This window comes from Salarias fasciatus, chromosome 7 (genome assembly GCF_902148845.1).
Source record: "Salarias fasciatus chromosome 7, fSalaFa1.1, whole genome shotgun sequence".
NCBI classification, from domain to species: Eukaryota; Metazoa; Chordata; class Actinopteri; order Blenniiformes; family Blenniidae; genus Salarias; species Salarias fasciatus.
The window spans coordinates 26,522,403-26,537,644 of record NC_043751.1 but is presented as its reverse complement, the minus strand read 5'-3'; the positions used below and the strand labels follow the sequence as shown (position 1 = coordinate 26,537,644).

The 15,242-nt window shown below is 44.2% G+C and overlaps 1 protein-coding gene across 1 annotated transcript in view; it reads right to left on the bottom strand.

The window, feature by feature from the left end:
• LOC115391391 (neural-cadherin-like) overlaps positions 1–15,242 on the bottom strand; it is a 102,125-nt gene that overhangs the window by 33,049 nt on the left and 53,834 nt on the right. The window contains exons 12-20 of the mRNA XM_030095630.1: positions 13,992–14,159; positions 10,840–11,089; positions 10,249–10,376; positions 9,650–9,836; positions 7,594–7,737; positions 5,924–6,207; positions 2,851–4,459; positions 2,034–2,127; positions 496–680 (exon numbers count right to left, since the gene is read on the bottom strand). Coding sequence (XP_029951490.1) covers positions 496–680; positions 2,034–2,127; positions 2,851–4,459; positions 5,924–6,207; positions 7,594–7,737; positions 9,650–9,836; positions 10,249–10,376; positions 10,840–11,089; positions 13,992–14,159 — 3,049 coding nt within the window. The remainder of the gene's footprint in view (positions 1–495; positions 681–2,033; positions 2,128–2,850; positions 4,460–5,923; positions 6,208–7,593; positions 7,738–9,649; positions 9,837–10,248; positions 10,377–10,839; positions 11,090–13,991; positions 14,160–15,242) is intronic.

The window sequence follows — 15,242 nt, the reverse complement described above, 5'->3', positions numbered from 1 at the left end:
AAATGAACACTCCAACATAAACTTCAGAGTGTTTGAGAAGAAAGAATCTATTTTCAACAAGTACCATGAATGGTTACTTTACAAAGCTTGGAAATGTTAAATAATGAAAGTATGAAAAAAAAAATTCTTGTGACAGCCTATTATTTCAGCGTTAACTGGATTGACAACCTGATAATCATTCAATGAAAAGTACCAATTTATGCATGCCTGTGGCAGATGCTGTCTCTTTTGCACATCAGCTTCAAACAAGAGTTTATCAGCTGCAACAAAAGAGCATGCTGTCTTTTTTTTTTTTTTGTGGAGGATGACTGAGACTGGGAATCCTTTCATGTTAAATAATTTCTTTATTTATTTTTTTCATCCGTTTTTCTTTTAGGGTCATGCGATAAAACCATTTGCGCGGCTTCCTACCTGCTAAGCGGTAGGCGCCCGCGGATTCCAGACTAACAGGCTTCATGCCAGCAGGTGAGTGAGTGTGCTTCATGTGAGCATTACCGGTCAGACGCAGTGAGGCGGCGGACAGGATGGCCTTTTCCTCCAGCTCTCTGACATGAACTCGAACCCCCGAGAACACGTCGGGCCACACCCCGTCAGACACTCCGACCCTCAGCCAGTAGCTGCCCGCCGGCGCGTTCTGCCGAACGCTGAGGACTCCCGAGCTCTGGTTCAGGCTGAAGTATCTGAGAAAAGCAGAGGAGCCATTAAGTAGGAGGAGACCGCCGCTGTGAGAGACGAGCGAAAAACAAAAGGGGAAAGAAGACAAGTGACTTCTCTTGTTTTGAGCTTTTGTTCTGAGGAAAAAAAAACACCTGACAGGTGGCAGGGAGACAAACACAGAATTGGTCAGTGGTGCCTGAGCTTAGGGCAGGAAGTGGAGGCGAATTAATTAAAAATAATACCAAGAAACAGAAAAACAACAACAATAAAAAAAAAAAAAAAAAAAAAAAAACAAGAAGAAAAGAAGACGGGAAAAAAAATGTCTTGCCTCCACAAGATTTTTAAAGGGCTTGATAGTTGTCATAGTAACTGTCAGAATTTGTTATATGAATAAAACAAATATGCAATTGGTATTTCTAATCTGATCTTGACAGTGTGAATACTGAATAGCTGCACAAGGTCCCCGCTGAAGCAAGACGGCACTTGTGTGTTCTGTTTCATCTCTGGAACATTGCATAGGTGGACCAAGATTACCAAGTTTGTATGAATTAGACTATAATTTTCAGGATGACTGCAATGATTAAAGTCTAACTGGAGAGTCTGTGTAATATAAGAGGGGGAGCACTCAACACAAGATCAGAAGAAGTGGAGGACGTATCCGTGGTGCAACTCCCGTTTACACGACATTTTCAAGTGAAAACACAAAACTTCTGCTGCGTTTTGGGTGTCCGTTTACACTGTACTTCTACCACTGAAAACTCAACTTTTTAAAAAAACCACAGTCGTAGTAAACAACAATAGCGGCTCCAAGCGTGTCACGTCTCCCAGTCCATATTCTCCCGGGATTCGGTAGTTTTAGAGTTGAGAGTCACCCAGAATAGCAAACCATCTTTGGGGCCTTTCTGTGTGGAATTTAGATGTTCACACTGTGCCGTGCGGGTTTTCTCTGACTTCTCTTTTTTTCTTCCACAGTCCAAAAGCTGATCTGTGATCCTTCATACACCGTCTGTGTAAATGTGAATGTCTGTCTGTCTCTCTGAATTTTTCCTGTGATGGACTGGCGAACTGTTCAGGGAATGCCCTGCCTTTGCTCGTAGTCTGGGATCGGCTCGAGAACCCTGAGATGTATCGAAGATGAGCGGAGAGACAGACTAGGAGAAATACTGCTGAGGTTCTTTTCAAGCTGTGAGCAATATCACTGAAAGAAGCCTTGCTAAGAAAATACCGACTCATCGCTGGGCACACATCCTCTTTATTTGTCATATTTACCACTCTTGGCAGCCGTTCTTGTACTGTATTGCTTTAGCATTTGTACCTCTGAAGATCAGCATGTTTTCCGGAAAAAAAAATTAATTCGTTTAACAGCGAGCTCTTACTTGGCTGCGCTCGTCTCCAGAGTGTATGTCTTGTTGTCCCAGTCATCTGGATCTGGGGCATACACCTTCCCCAGTGCTGCGTTTGCCATCCTTCCTGTTCAAGGTAAACACACGCACACACATTGATTCAGTCTGGACAGAATCTGCTGATGCCAACACTTATCTTTTCGTCCCTCTCTTCTCCTTATCTTGCATTCTTGTGTTCTGTTCTACTTATTATGCTCATAACTGTGGAGTCCCACTGCTGGAATGAATAGGCTCTCAGTGCTCCACTTCAGAGAGCGTGGAGCTTAAGGAAGCGAGGCTATCTCAGTATGGATTATGTTATTATCGACCTGCAGTGCCAGAGTACTGCAGCTGGGTAAACAATGGCAGCCTGGATGAGTCATGGCGCTCCTGCTTTCCACAATTACCAAAACTGCCATGTAGCTGAGTGTGCAATCAAAACACTAACAAGCCAATGAACCCAACCAACTTACCTGGAGGGGACAAGCACAACAAAAGAGCGGAATCATGATCTCTGTCATAATGTGATGTTCAGATGAGCTTTAGGCACAGGGGTTGGCAACAAAAAAATGTGCCGAGGGCCCCAGAAAGGGTTTAACAACGGTATTACCATAACAAAACGGTGTTGGAATGTAAAAGAAGCAGAACAATTATGAATTCCAGACAACACTAGGAAGGTATGGAAGTGAAAACTTTTTTTCCCCTCAACTGAAGCCTCAGTTTCCCTCTCCTCACTCAAGACCTGCCAGCAAATCCTTGTAGCACAAACAACGGGAAAAGAGAATAAAATGAGCAGAAGTGAGCGACTCACCCTTGCGGCTGTGCACATAGACGTCTTTCTCTCCTGCCTGATGGGCATTATCGTTCTGGTCGCCTATTGTGATGGTGAGCGTGTTTGTGGCTGTCATTGGGGGAACGCCGCTGTCAGTCATGATCAGAGGCAAAAGGTACTCTTTCTGCCTCTCCCTGTCGAACTGCCGCAAGGCGGTGAGTGTGGCCGAGCTGTTCCCATGGTCCTGTAAGTGGAAGTCGACAGCGTACGCGGGCGGCAGGGAGAGAAAGAAGGGCGCCGCGTGCTCTGCTGTATCCCGGTCCATAATGTGAAGCAGAGTGGAAGTCCTGTTGAGCCAGACCACTTGGGGTGCTGGACTGTTCTCCCACAGCACAGGAGAGTAGTCTGCCTCCAACTCTGGCCCGTTGTCGTTCACGTCGAGCAGCGGCAACTGGACCGTGACGCTGCCAGTCAGCGCCGGGGCGCCGCGGTCCGTCGCCAGTACGACCAGCTCGTAACCGGCCACCGTCTCCCGATCCAGCGGCCGCAGGACTGTGACGACGCCAGCACGGCTGACTGAGAACTGTTCATAAGGGTCCGACTGTGGGAGGATGTGGTAGAAAACGTCCCCGTTCTGTCCCGAGTCAGAGTCTGTGGCCACGACCTGAATGACGCTGGTCCCCACACTCGCGTCCTCGGGCAGAGGTGGCAGCAGGTGAGAGCTCGGGGTGAACACAGGGGCATTGTCATTCTCGTCCTCCACCACAATCACGCAGTGGATGAGACTCGAAAAGTCCGAATCCTCCACCTTGACCGTCAGGTTAAATCGCTGCTCTCCAGGCTGTTCAAAGTCCAGCTTTTTCTTCAGTTTCAGAACGCCCGTCTGCTCCAGCCGGTGACTGACCGTGTAGAATCGCTGCTCTGTGTCTCCTGCCACCACACTGAAAGCCAGATGTCCATATCTGCCAGCGTCAGGGTCCAAAGCACTCAGCTCCAGAATAGAAGCATCTTCATTTGTGCTCTCAGGTACGTGAGCGCCGCACCAGTCCTCTTTAAACTTTGGCACATGGTCATTGATGTCCGTTACGAGCACGGTGACGGTCGCTGTGCCTGTCATCCCCCCGCCGTCCCTGGCCTCCACCAGCAGTCGGTGGCTGTCAGCTCGCTCTCGGTCCAGACCCTCGGCTGCCACAGATATGGTGCCAGTGCTGGAATCAATAGCGAAAAGGTCCTCGCTGTTTGTGTTTTGTGCATTCTCAGTGATCCGGTAGGTGAGGATTGCATTTTGGCCCACGGCTGCGTCGTCAAGGTCCACTGCCGTCATTTCCACAACAAACGTTCCGGGAGGGGAGTTCTCTGCTACGCTGCTGTGGCAATTATCAGGTGCGCAGGAGAAGGTGGGGGCATTGTCATTTATGTCCCACACATTGATGATAACATCCGTAAAGCCAGTGAGTCCCTCGCCCTCCTCGTCCGTCGCCATGACAACAAAGCGCCAGACAGCGCGATCTTCTCGGTCCATGGTGCGCTGGGCATACATCTCCCCCGTGATGTCGTTGATCATAAAATGCGACTCTGCCCCTTGACCATGGATGGAATACCGTATGGCGCCCTGGTCTGCATCTTTGTCTGGGTCAGTCGCCGTCACCTGGAAAGATAAAGACAACTCTATGAGAAAATGGATATCCATTCATCCAGTCAGACCCAAATTACGGTTTCCTCTTATCTCTTTTCAACCGTCATCCAAGTCTTCTTTGCTTTTGGATTTCTCAGACAGCCTATTTAAGTGTTTGCACTTACTGAGTTTCCTTTCAGACCAGCGAAATTAAAGCAATGAGCCCTGATCAGACAGGTTTCTTGCGTCAGGCCACACAGCGGCTCTGACAGCCTTACAGCACAATTTCCCCACTGAAAATCGCATGTGTCGCTGTAACTGAGTGAAATTCAATTTCTGTCATGTTTAAGGTTTCTCGAGCTGAAACGGTAGCTGTAGATAAACAGACGTAACAGTCACATTACATCAGAAACATTTTAAAACAGAAAATAAATCTATGAACTTAAAAAAAAGAAGCACTATCAGGATAATTACGGAACATAAGTCTCAGCTATAACCAGGGCGTGATTTGCTAGAGGTGGTTTATGTGCTCCTCATTTTGGTGGATTATCATTATTTTTCACCACAGATGGGTAATATTTATCCCTTCTTCATAGATTAAACTTACATTAAATAAATACATTTTAATACTTATCAAAGCAGGGCTGCCAGCTCTCACCCATCAGGAGTGAAAGTCACCCTAATAACTCTGAAATCACATATATTGTCTGTGGTTAAGCAGTTATATTTGGCTACATGCTGGACTTCCTAATGCATTTCCCATTAAAATGTACTCCACAGTGAGTAAGAAGTATTTAAGTGGATGTGGTAGTTATAGGCTGTTATTGACTGCCTGGAAAACCTGAATATAGAGCTCTGAAACAATTGTTAAGCACCGTAATATGCTTCACATTTCTTTATATTTCTTCTTACTTAATGCAATTTAAAAGTAGAATTTCCTAGGATTATTAAATTATTTCCATTCCACTCCCTTTGATTCCAGTATGAAGAACAGTGGAGTAGTGGCTAGCACTGTAACATCCAGCATCAAAAGAAGCATAGTTCGAGTCCCGACTGGAATGAGTGTTTTGTGTTTAACGTATGGAAGTTTTCCCTCAGTTCTCCCCTTTTTCCTCCCACATTCAAAAAACACACATTTGATGCCAGTAGTTGATTCAAGACTGTTCCTTTCCTGTGATAGACTAACCCAAGCCTCTTGCAGGCCAGCTTTGGCCCACAAGCCATATATTTGACACCCCTGGGCTAACCTTTCCCGGATGTATGAAGACCCTGCCTCAGCCCGTAGTTAGCTGGGTTTGGTCTCAGTGTTGTGCGACCCTGACTAGGATGAAGTGGCAGAGATGAATAATCCAAATTCCACTTCATCATTTTTATCATGTCAAATTTGCAGGAAATGTACAACGCATTCGACCATCATTCATCAAAAAGCATCCCCGCCTCTGGTTTTCCTAACAAATCACACTCTCTCTATATCTGTTAATAAACTTAATTTCTTACTTGTAGCACAAACACGGGTGATCCATCAAGCTCCTCTGTGACGGATCCATAGTACTCGTTCATGGAAAACACGGGCGCCTCGTCGTTCTTATTAACCACTGTCACCACCACCGCGGCATAGTCTTCCCACTTGCCGTCCGAGGCGAGGACCAGGAGTTTGTATCTCTTCTGCTGCTCGTAGTCCAGCGGCTGTGCAATGAAAATCGTCCCCACTTCTGGCTCGATGTCAAAAACACCACCTTTGTTGCCAGATGTTATCTGGTAGCGCAGCTTGGCGTTGGCCCCTGCAGCAGGGATAACAAAAGGCATGACTGGGGGTCTTTGAATAAAACAGTTGCTGAAATCTTTATTTCTTGAGTCTCTCTGTGCTGACTACTTATGTTGTCCCGTTTCCCATCCACTCGTTGGTTGACGCACGCCTGCGACAACTGCAGGGTGTAACCATGAGAGAAGCTACACCTCATTTCCTCTAAGACCGAGGCATTAGTAGATTTTCATGTATCCCTTTCTTGTTTTGATTACTTAATTAAATGAAAACTTTGTACCTCGTCTCCCTGGCTTTAATCAGGAACTAATTAAAAAAAAAGAGTGGCGAAAAAAGTAAAGGGAAGCGTGAGAGCGAAAAGCAGCAAAATGCACTTTGATAGAGCCCTCAAGGGAATGATATTGAGGCATCTTGTGAGAGGTTAGGGGATGTAGTTTAGCAAAAACAAAGTCAATATCTGAATTTATCTAGTGCATCTCCGCGGAGACCGTCCAATCTCGTGGTTTAACACTGGAATAGATAAGATAATCTCCCGGAATGTACAGCCTTTGCTTTCAATCATTTTGTTGGGTTAAAGTAGCTACAATCCCATGTAAATACTCTAATCTGTACTATTAACACAGCCCTAACTGACTAAGTGCTCTCTGTCTCCCACTGGGCTCCGGCAGGCTTACAGCAGTCAAACCCAGGGTGGAGTTTTTAAACAAGACAGATTGAGCATAGCCTCTTAGGCGAAAGTACAGCAGTATTGTAACTTTAATGTTGGGGGGGGGGCTGGTGCTAGACCGCAGCTATTCGTCATTAGTGGAGCAGCCCGGCCTAAGCTGCACCCCCCCATTCTCCATAAATACTTGATTAACGGACCTAAACACGCCTGATAAAGGGATCTTAGGCGGCTGCTGTGTGGAGGATGAGCAACTGCTTTATTGCTTAAATCCCGCCCACCTACTGTGTGGGAGCGTGTCACTCTTTTTGGAACATATGTGCTACAGTGCATTACCGAGCACTCGAATGACGAGTAAATCCAGCACGCTGCCTCATTTCAGCAGCATAATTTCTGTGAAGCTGCAGCCAGATTGGAAAAGACTGCCCAGAGGGTCACTTCATGCATACTGCTACAAATAAGGGCCATGTTGAAAAAAGGTGCCTACTTGGCACACAACTCACTGAAAAGCTGACTGCTGCGCTGCCAAAATACTTTTATACTCCTGCAATAAGAGTCTGGTGAAGGCTGAAGAAATTGTAATTTGGAAAGTTTCCATGAGTCTCAAAAAAAAAAAAAAAAAAAAAAAAAAACCGTTTGTATTGCTTCCGGTTGGCTAACTTCTTTAACCTCTATTTCTAGAAAGCGGCATCAGTGAAATCTGTCTGGGACCTCTAGAGACTGCTGCTTCATCATCCGTACCTTCATCCTCATCATTAGCGCTAACGGTGACAATGGCGAGGCCCACATCTGCATTCTCATCAACGCCGACTTCATACAGCCGCTGAGCAAAGAGCGGCTTGTTGTCGTTGACGTCGCTGATGAAAACCCTCACATACGCTGTGTCTGCAAGAATGACAGAACGGCAGAAGATTAAACGCCGCGGCGCGCGCACGTGCGCGCGCGCGGCCGCACACACAGGATCCGGGGCGACACTCCATGAGCGTTACTGTCGATCCATCTGTTTATTGATTCTGCAATTCATCGTCACTGTTTAGTGGAGAAGAGGCACTTAACCCGACGCAGCGCGCCTCACTGACATGGAAATTAGACAAAACATTATTCACAGAGATCTGCTGTAAATTACATAAATAATTCATTTTGTCAAGAGTTTATTGTTTTAACAGAGGTAACAGTATTCAACAGAAAGAATAGCAGTAATGGGGCTAAAACCATTCAATGAGTTAATTTTGTAGATAAAGAACCTCTCTACTGGGAAGGTTAAATATTTATAAGATGACAACTGTTTGCGTCTTATCTATGCCTTCCTCATTACGCTGTTTATTTCTTTAGTTGGAAAGAGTAAATTATCAGCTCACAGAGCACATGGCTGACATGTTAATTTGAAGCCGTGGCAATAGAAAATGATGATGGCGGAATGTGGCGCGATTTTCCTCGCTTGTTTTTACATTTCACTCCTCCTCTTGGTATACCCCAGGGGTGACAGAGAGACAGGTAGTGTTTGCGGTGGAGATGAGCCCTTCTGGAAGTGGAAGATACGTAGACACAGCTCAGGCTCATTGCGAATGCTAAGCAGCCCTGGCAGCCCTGGAGAGGCGGTTTCTGCTGCTCCAAAGCATTACCCTGTACCCCTAATACCTCTTTCACAGCGGAGAAATACCGACGAACTCTGAATACAAAAGTCACATTACGTCACTCCGCATCCGAGCAGGGATTTCACGTCTGCCCAAATGTCACAAGGGCAACACGGCGAACAAATGCGCAAAGTAAACCGGGTAAACACCGAGAATCAAAAATGAAAAGCAGAGGGAAAAGTTTGCTCCGAAGAAAACGTTAAAAAAATAGAAAATGGAGCGCGAAGTAATCTTTGAGCTGTTTTCACATGGAGGAGTGTGAGACTGTCTGGTCATGGCAGCGGAATAAATGACATTAAGATTCACTTTTCAAAGTCAATCCCAAGGTGTAAATGAAGGCAAAGCCAGCGCGGTGTGTTTAGAACACAGGGCACAGAGGAGGCTCTCCTCATGGTTTACTGTTTCAGCACTGCCCTGCAGGCTACAAAGAGGGGAAAAAATTAAATGTTCGTGTATATATTAAAAAAAAAAACACACACATTATAGCAAGGCTGAGGTCACCTCGAAGTTAAGACGTTAACCTCATGAAGTGTATTAGGCGGTGACAACAGTCACGGTGTGACTAAAGGATACGCCACACACAAAATATCAAGTAATTCTCAATTATTTTTTGCAACATTATAGCAGAATAGTAATTAGAGAACGGACTTAGAAATGTCCTTCAGGAATGGTTTGACATTTTGACATAAGCAGTAATGTGGTCTCTTGATGAGAGTCAGATGAGAAGACTGAAACAACAATTCCGTGACAAGCAACAACTAACAATCTGTAAAAGCGTGGAATGTTCTGGCAGAAGCAGGAACTAAAGAAACAGCTGGTGGGCTCTGTTATAAAAATAACTACAGATTCCACTTAAAAGCATTTTGAAATCTTCATATTTTTCTTCTATATCATTTTAAAAAAATACATTTTGAACATGCATACTAACACAGACTGCAGAGCCCCAATGCAATTTAGTCTGGATAAAATTTACTGATTCATCGGGAACTGAAATACTTGAATTCTGGGTGGCAACTGATGATTTTAAGTAAACTTTAATAAGATGATAGTCAGATTGTGTTGAACCTCAAAGTTTAGGATTAATACCAGTAAGTGGAAAAATGTTAACAAATGTTTCCTTCCACCCATTAATTCATGTTTCATGCATCCACACTGTTTCTGACCTGTGTTGGGCTGTTTATTCTTGCCGGGTCGTGCTGACTCCTGTCCGTCTTCTGACTGAACCTCCAGCAAGTAGGAGCTCCGGGCCTCCCGGTCGAACACCGCTTCTGTGTAAATGATCCCAAACTCGGGGTCAATACGGAAGAGGTGGTGGTCGCCACTGCTGTCACTCAGCAGAGTGTAAGTGATCTGTGGAGCGAGACGTTCATGTTAATTAAAATAAAGCATACATTCAACTAATAACCTGCTGAAATGGTGAAGAATACAGGCTCTGTTGTTGAAAATGCCAATACCCAAGCCTCTATCACATTCCCACTCTGCCTTCTCATTACAGTCTAAACCCAGTCGATACACTCAGTCCCACCACGACTGTCACAATCACTCAGACAGCTGATGGCACAGCTCCAAACACCACCTTGACAGCGCTCTGACAACTCCAGAACAAAAGCTTCCCCGCTGGTGGGATTGTGGTGTGATGTTACATAATGGTCCTTGCAGTGCGGCATGCGTGGTTTGTCTGCGATTCCTCCCAAATCTCTCTTTTTCTCAAGTGTGTACCCCCCTCCCAACATGAACATGAGCGCTGTGAGTCGACACACACCTCTCCGTTAAGACCCAGGTCTTTGTCGTGAGCAGACACTTGGAGAACCGAGGTCCCTTTCTGGGCTCCTTCTGTTACCGACGCCTCGTAGATGGAAGATGTGAAAAACGGCACGTTGTCGTTCACGTCTTGGGAGCAAACAGAGAATTAGTGGGAGAATAATAATGTGTTGATTTCTACATGGTAATTCAAGAGATAATTTTCAAGTATCAGAAGCCTTAGCCTTTGTGTGTGCACACCTTTGCGATTCAGGGTCTTTTTTTTCTTTTTTTTTTAAAAAAAAAAGGCATGAAAGCAGCTTTGTTTATTGTCGCTGCTGGCTTCTCCACCTCACAATGAACTCACCTTTCAGAGTTTCATACCAACACATATATATGGATCTAGAAATAGACGGTTACATATGCATTTGCTTTCAGCAAACGTATTGAGATATGCATTTCATTTCAATTTCCATTCATCAACACCGCTCCAGGAGAACTAAACACAATAATGTGACACTGACGCTGTATTTGATCATATAGCTGGAAAATGTAAGGACACAGCGTTACCGGACCAATAAAGTGAAAATGAAATAGTTGGGACAAATTCTACCTGTAACATTGACGTAAACGGTGGTGAACGCCGCGAGCGGCACCGCAGCCACATTCTGCGCTCGGACACGGAGGGAGAAGAACGGCGTGGTCTCGTAGTCCAGCGGCTCGGACACCAGGATGGAAGCAGAGCCGTCCTCGCGGTTGGGGGAGAGGTAGAAACGAACCGGCATGTTGGTTTCGGGGACCATCCCGTCCTCCAGGTTGTACGTCACCCTGGGGTCACCCAGCTGAGAAGTGGCTTTGATCGTCTGAATGGAGGAAGAAATTGGATCATGACTCTTCCTGGCGTGAAGCCTGAGACTCGGTTTGTCTTAAAATCAGAGCAGGCTGATGCATGAAGGAGAAAACAACTCTGGCAGGAACAAATAAGACAGAAATCTGTTGGTTTTCCTTGTGTTTTCATGCTAAGACCATAAGATTAACTGGGCGTTGGCTGTATTTTGAACAGATGCCGATAATTCTCCAGCTTACCTTTCATGGTTTTGTGCAACAATTTTGGTAAAAATAAAGAGAACACCTTAAACATCTTCATGGGTGGGTTGAACGAAACTAGTCAAGAAGACAATAGGAGACTGATTTACTAAGATCTGAAATTAAAGGGGCTGAATTGTGCGTGCACACAAACAGATTGCATTTTTATTTTTTATGTTTTGCAGGCGATCAATTATGAATAATAGACTGACAACATGTGCAAACGGGAGTGTTTAATTTGGCATGTGCTACTGCTGCTTATGTCCACTAAGAGTGCAGCTAAAGAAATCTACTCACAGCAGACATCGCTGTAAATTCATGAGTGCATATGCACCTTCCTTCTAAAAATACAGGCCGTAAACAATGCAAGTACATTTAGACTCTAGATGTTTTAAATTAATCCATCCATCCTCCTCCCAATAGCACGTTTAGGCCAGTGCTCTTGACATTGCATATTCATTAAGGTAAGCATGCTAAATAGATGGTGCATATGACTTTGTGAACTTGTCGGATGTAATCCTGCTGGCAGATCAAACCTTCAAAAGGTTATCAGGCTGAGTGAAAATGACAACAAAACCCAGAAGTTTCCGGATGGAAAATATAAACATTTCTTAGCAGTCTTCATGCAGTTTGCGTGCTCAAAATCCTTTCAAATTTGGGCTAAAAGATCTGAAATAACAGTTACTTTGAATCTCTCGCTCTTTTTACCTTCCTGTCACCTCTATTCTGTATAGAAGTGAAAAAAAAAGCTCTATTACAACCTTTGAAAAAGGAAACAATGCTCAATCAAAGTGTCAAGTTCAGTGTGTCCTCTGCCTCACTTCGGCACCGGGCACAGGCCCATGCAAATCTGAGAAAAGGATCAAACATTGTCAGTCATGCTTCACGATGTTTCTGAACCATGTCCGCGCTTTGAGAAACGGAGACCGGATCAGATAAACTTCAAAGATTTGACAGGATAAACTTCAAAGAAAATGTTTCATTAGTGTCTGGGAGACACTTGTACGCCGTCCGTTATGTTTGCTGTTGTCTGTCACTTCCCTATAGCGAACATATACCGGCTGGTGTAGAGCGCAGTTCTGTGTTGCCTCGCGCCTCTCTGGGTGCAGTTTGACGTTTTGAAAAATGTGCTGTCTTGCTGGGAAAATTGATGCCGCTCTTATGTCCATTAAACTTCCCACTGAGTGGCTGGCAATTTAACAGTTGTAACAAGACTCCGTGAGGTCAGCGAGTCCCGCCAAGAAATAATTAAAGCATTTAACTTTGAATAAAATCAAAGCTCTCAGAAAAAAAATAAAAACTTCCTCGGCAGATCAAAGTAGCAAATTTGATCATGCAGATTTGTGTGCTTTGGAGGTGATGGAAGGGATTTCTATTTGAAAGTGTTGGACAGGGCGAAACTGGCTGTTCTGTTCTCTGTGCTTTCGGCCTTTGGCTCCAAGGAATTCTTCATTTAAAGTATCGACCGGATCCAGCCCAGTTTCATCCTGAGTGGGCCGGACCGGTGAAGTAGAGCCACGATAACATAAGATTTCCTTTGTCGCGGCACAGAGTATATAAGAAAGAAATGTTAATATTTTCACAAAACCAAACAAATCCGAGTGAAAATGACTAGAATTTCAATTACAATTTGCTTGGCAGTTTGTTTGGGCCAGATTGAAGCATTTTGCAGGCCTTTTTTTGGCCCACCGGCCTTATGTTTGACACCTGTTATTTAAAAGATGATGTGTTGGTGAATACACTGGTGCACTTTCTTTATCAGAATTATGTGCTATTTTCGCCCTTAAACTTTATCAAGGAAATTTTCTACGCGAAGCATTAAGGTTGTTAATAGAGGAAAGAATTAGTCTGTCAAAACAAATGAGGTACAGTTTGTTAATTAGCTGACTTTAAGACCGCTTGTAGGCACTTTTGTTTGGACGGAGCCGGGTTAGTCGGGAGTTTTCTGTCTTTTTGCTGAGCTAAGCTGACAGGCTGCAGGCTATAGCTATATAATTAATGGCAGACAGAAGAGTGGTATCAGCCTCATGGCGCAAGTCAAGACAATGACTACACACTCCCAAAAAACGCCAAATTATTCCATTCAGGCAACACTTATGCTACACAAGAAATAGGTCAGGCTGAATCGGAAGTATGCAGCTTAACAAGGTCCAGGTTTTGTCAAGTTTTGAATACGTTGACTTTAAAGTATCGATTAACTGAGTTAGAAATATGGAAGGATGAAAGAGAAAGCTATCTGAGCCCTGAGATAACCTCTTATCTCGAAGTGAATCCCTTTGTGAAGACCTTGGAAAAAAAAAGGGATTTTTGTGCTCTCCAGATTGACAGCTATATATTTTTCAGATCAAAGGAGACATTTTCAATGGGTTTAATTAGCCTGCAGCCATGAAACTTGCTTAGCCCATGCAACTCAATGTCAGCTTTCTCCTACAGCATCAAACTGAAACACGTTTACAGATTTTTTTTTCAAAACACTGACAAACTTTCAGAAGTGTGTACGGGCACTAAGAGAACTAACCCCTGCTCAAGAATGTGCACTAATCAAGGGGAGGAAGTTAATGAACAACTGACTGATGTAATTACAGCATTTGAGAACGGCAAGTTACACAATCCAGCTGCACAATATGAGCCGCAAGTTCAAACAGAGTGCAAAGCAAACACCGCTCAGAGCGCACGTACCGCGATGGGCGTGTCTCTGGCCGTGTTTTCAGCGATGACGACGCTGTAGCTGTCCTGCTCCCACTGCGGAGGCTGGTTCTTCACGTTGGTGATGGTGACGGCCAGCTCCACCGACGTGTTTCGGTTCCCCCCGTCGGCCGCTATGATGTCCCGCGTGATGTAGGTCCTCTGTGATCAGCGGGAACAGTTGGGAGTTAGTGAAGCCCTCACAGCTTCGCAGGCTGAAATCATTTTCCTTTGTCGAGCACAAGAAGAGTGAATGTCAACTGTGGTGGTAATTTATTCTGCGAGCAAAGATGCCAAAACAAATGATGATTCCTGGGTGTCAAAGGCGAGCAGCTACAATATGCGACACCTCAGTCAATTATGGAAATGATAATGGAATCATAGTAGGCATAAAGATTTTACTGTCAATAAAAACACACCGGTTTTTATTTCTTCAGCAGTAGACATGTACTACAAAAGCTTAACTTTGACTCTCAGAGTTAATGATCGTAATGTTTAGCAACCTGAATTTCAGCAAATATGTTAAAATAGTTTTGATTCTCTCCAGAAATGTTTCCAAAATTCACTCAGATATAGAAATACAACTTGATTTAAACACACAGTGTAGTGAAATCTGTAAAAAGCAGAACCGTATTAGCTCATGAATGCTCCTGATATATTTTAATCTGAGCAACATTTGGACCTCTTGAGCTGGCATTGCCGCCACAGTTTGGGGAAAACTGCCCAGTGAAAGCAAATAGTGGCGATAAAGACTAAATGACTAAAGCTGGCTGATTAAATAAAACCTCTTTGTTGTGTGAAGAGCTTTGTGGCAGACACAAACAGGGATCGGCTCATGATGAGCCGATCGTTGGACCAGAATTTGTTGTATGATCCTCAATGAGCAAGTCGTTTAATTAGGCGATAAACAATTAGACAATGGGCGATAAAAAAGAGAGGAGTATGAGACATACCGAAATTTATTACACTATAATACAAAATGCAGGAAAGCCTCTCCTCTTGTGGGTGTGTTGAAAAAAAAACAAAAAAAAAAACTGCAATTTTCTGGAAGAGGTTATTACAGTTTGAGAGTTTGTTTACCTAAATTACAATCTTCAACATTGCGCTCACTGCATTGAAAGAAAAATGACATTTAAAAGAAATCCAGATCGTATCGGTCCTTTAAGTCTATTAAGTTGTGGTTATAATATCTGGTTAATGAAAAAATTGCCCAGATATGAATTATGCTGCTACATTGTAAAATTG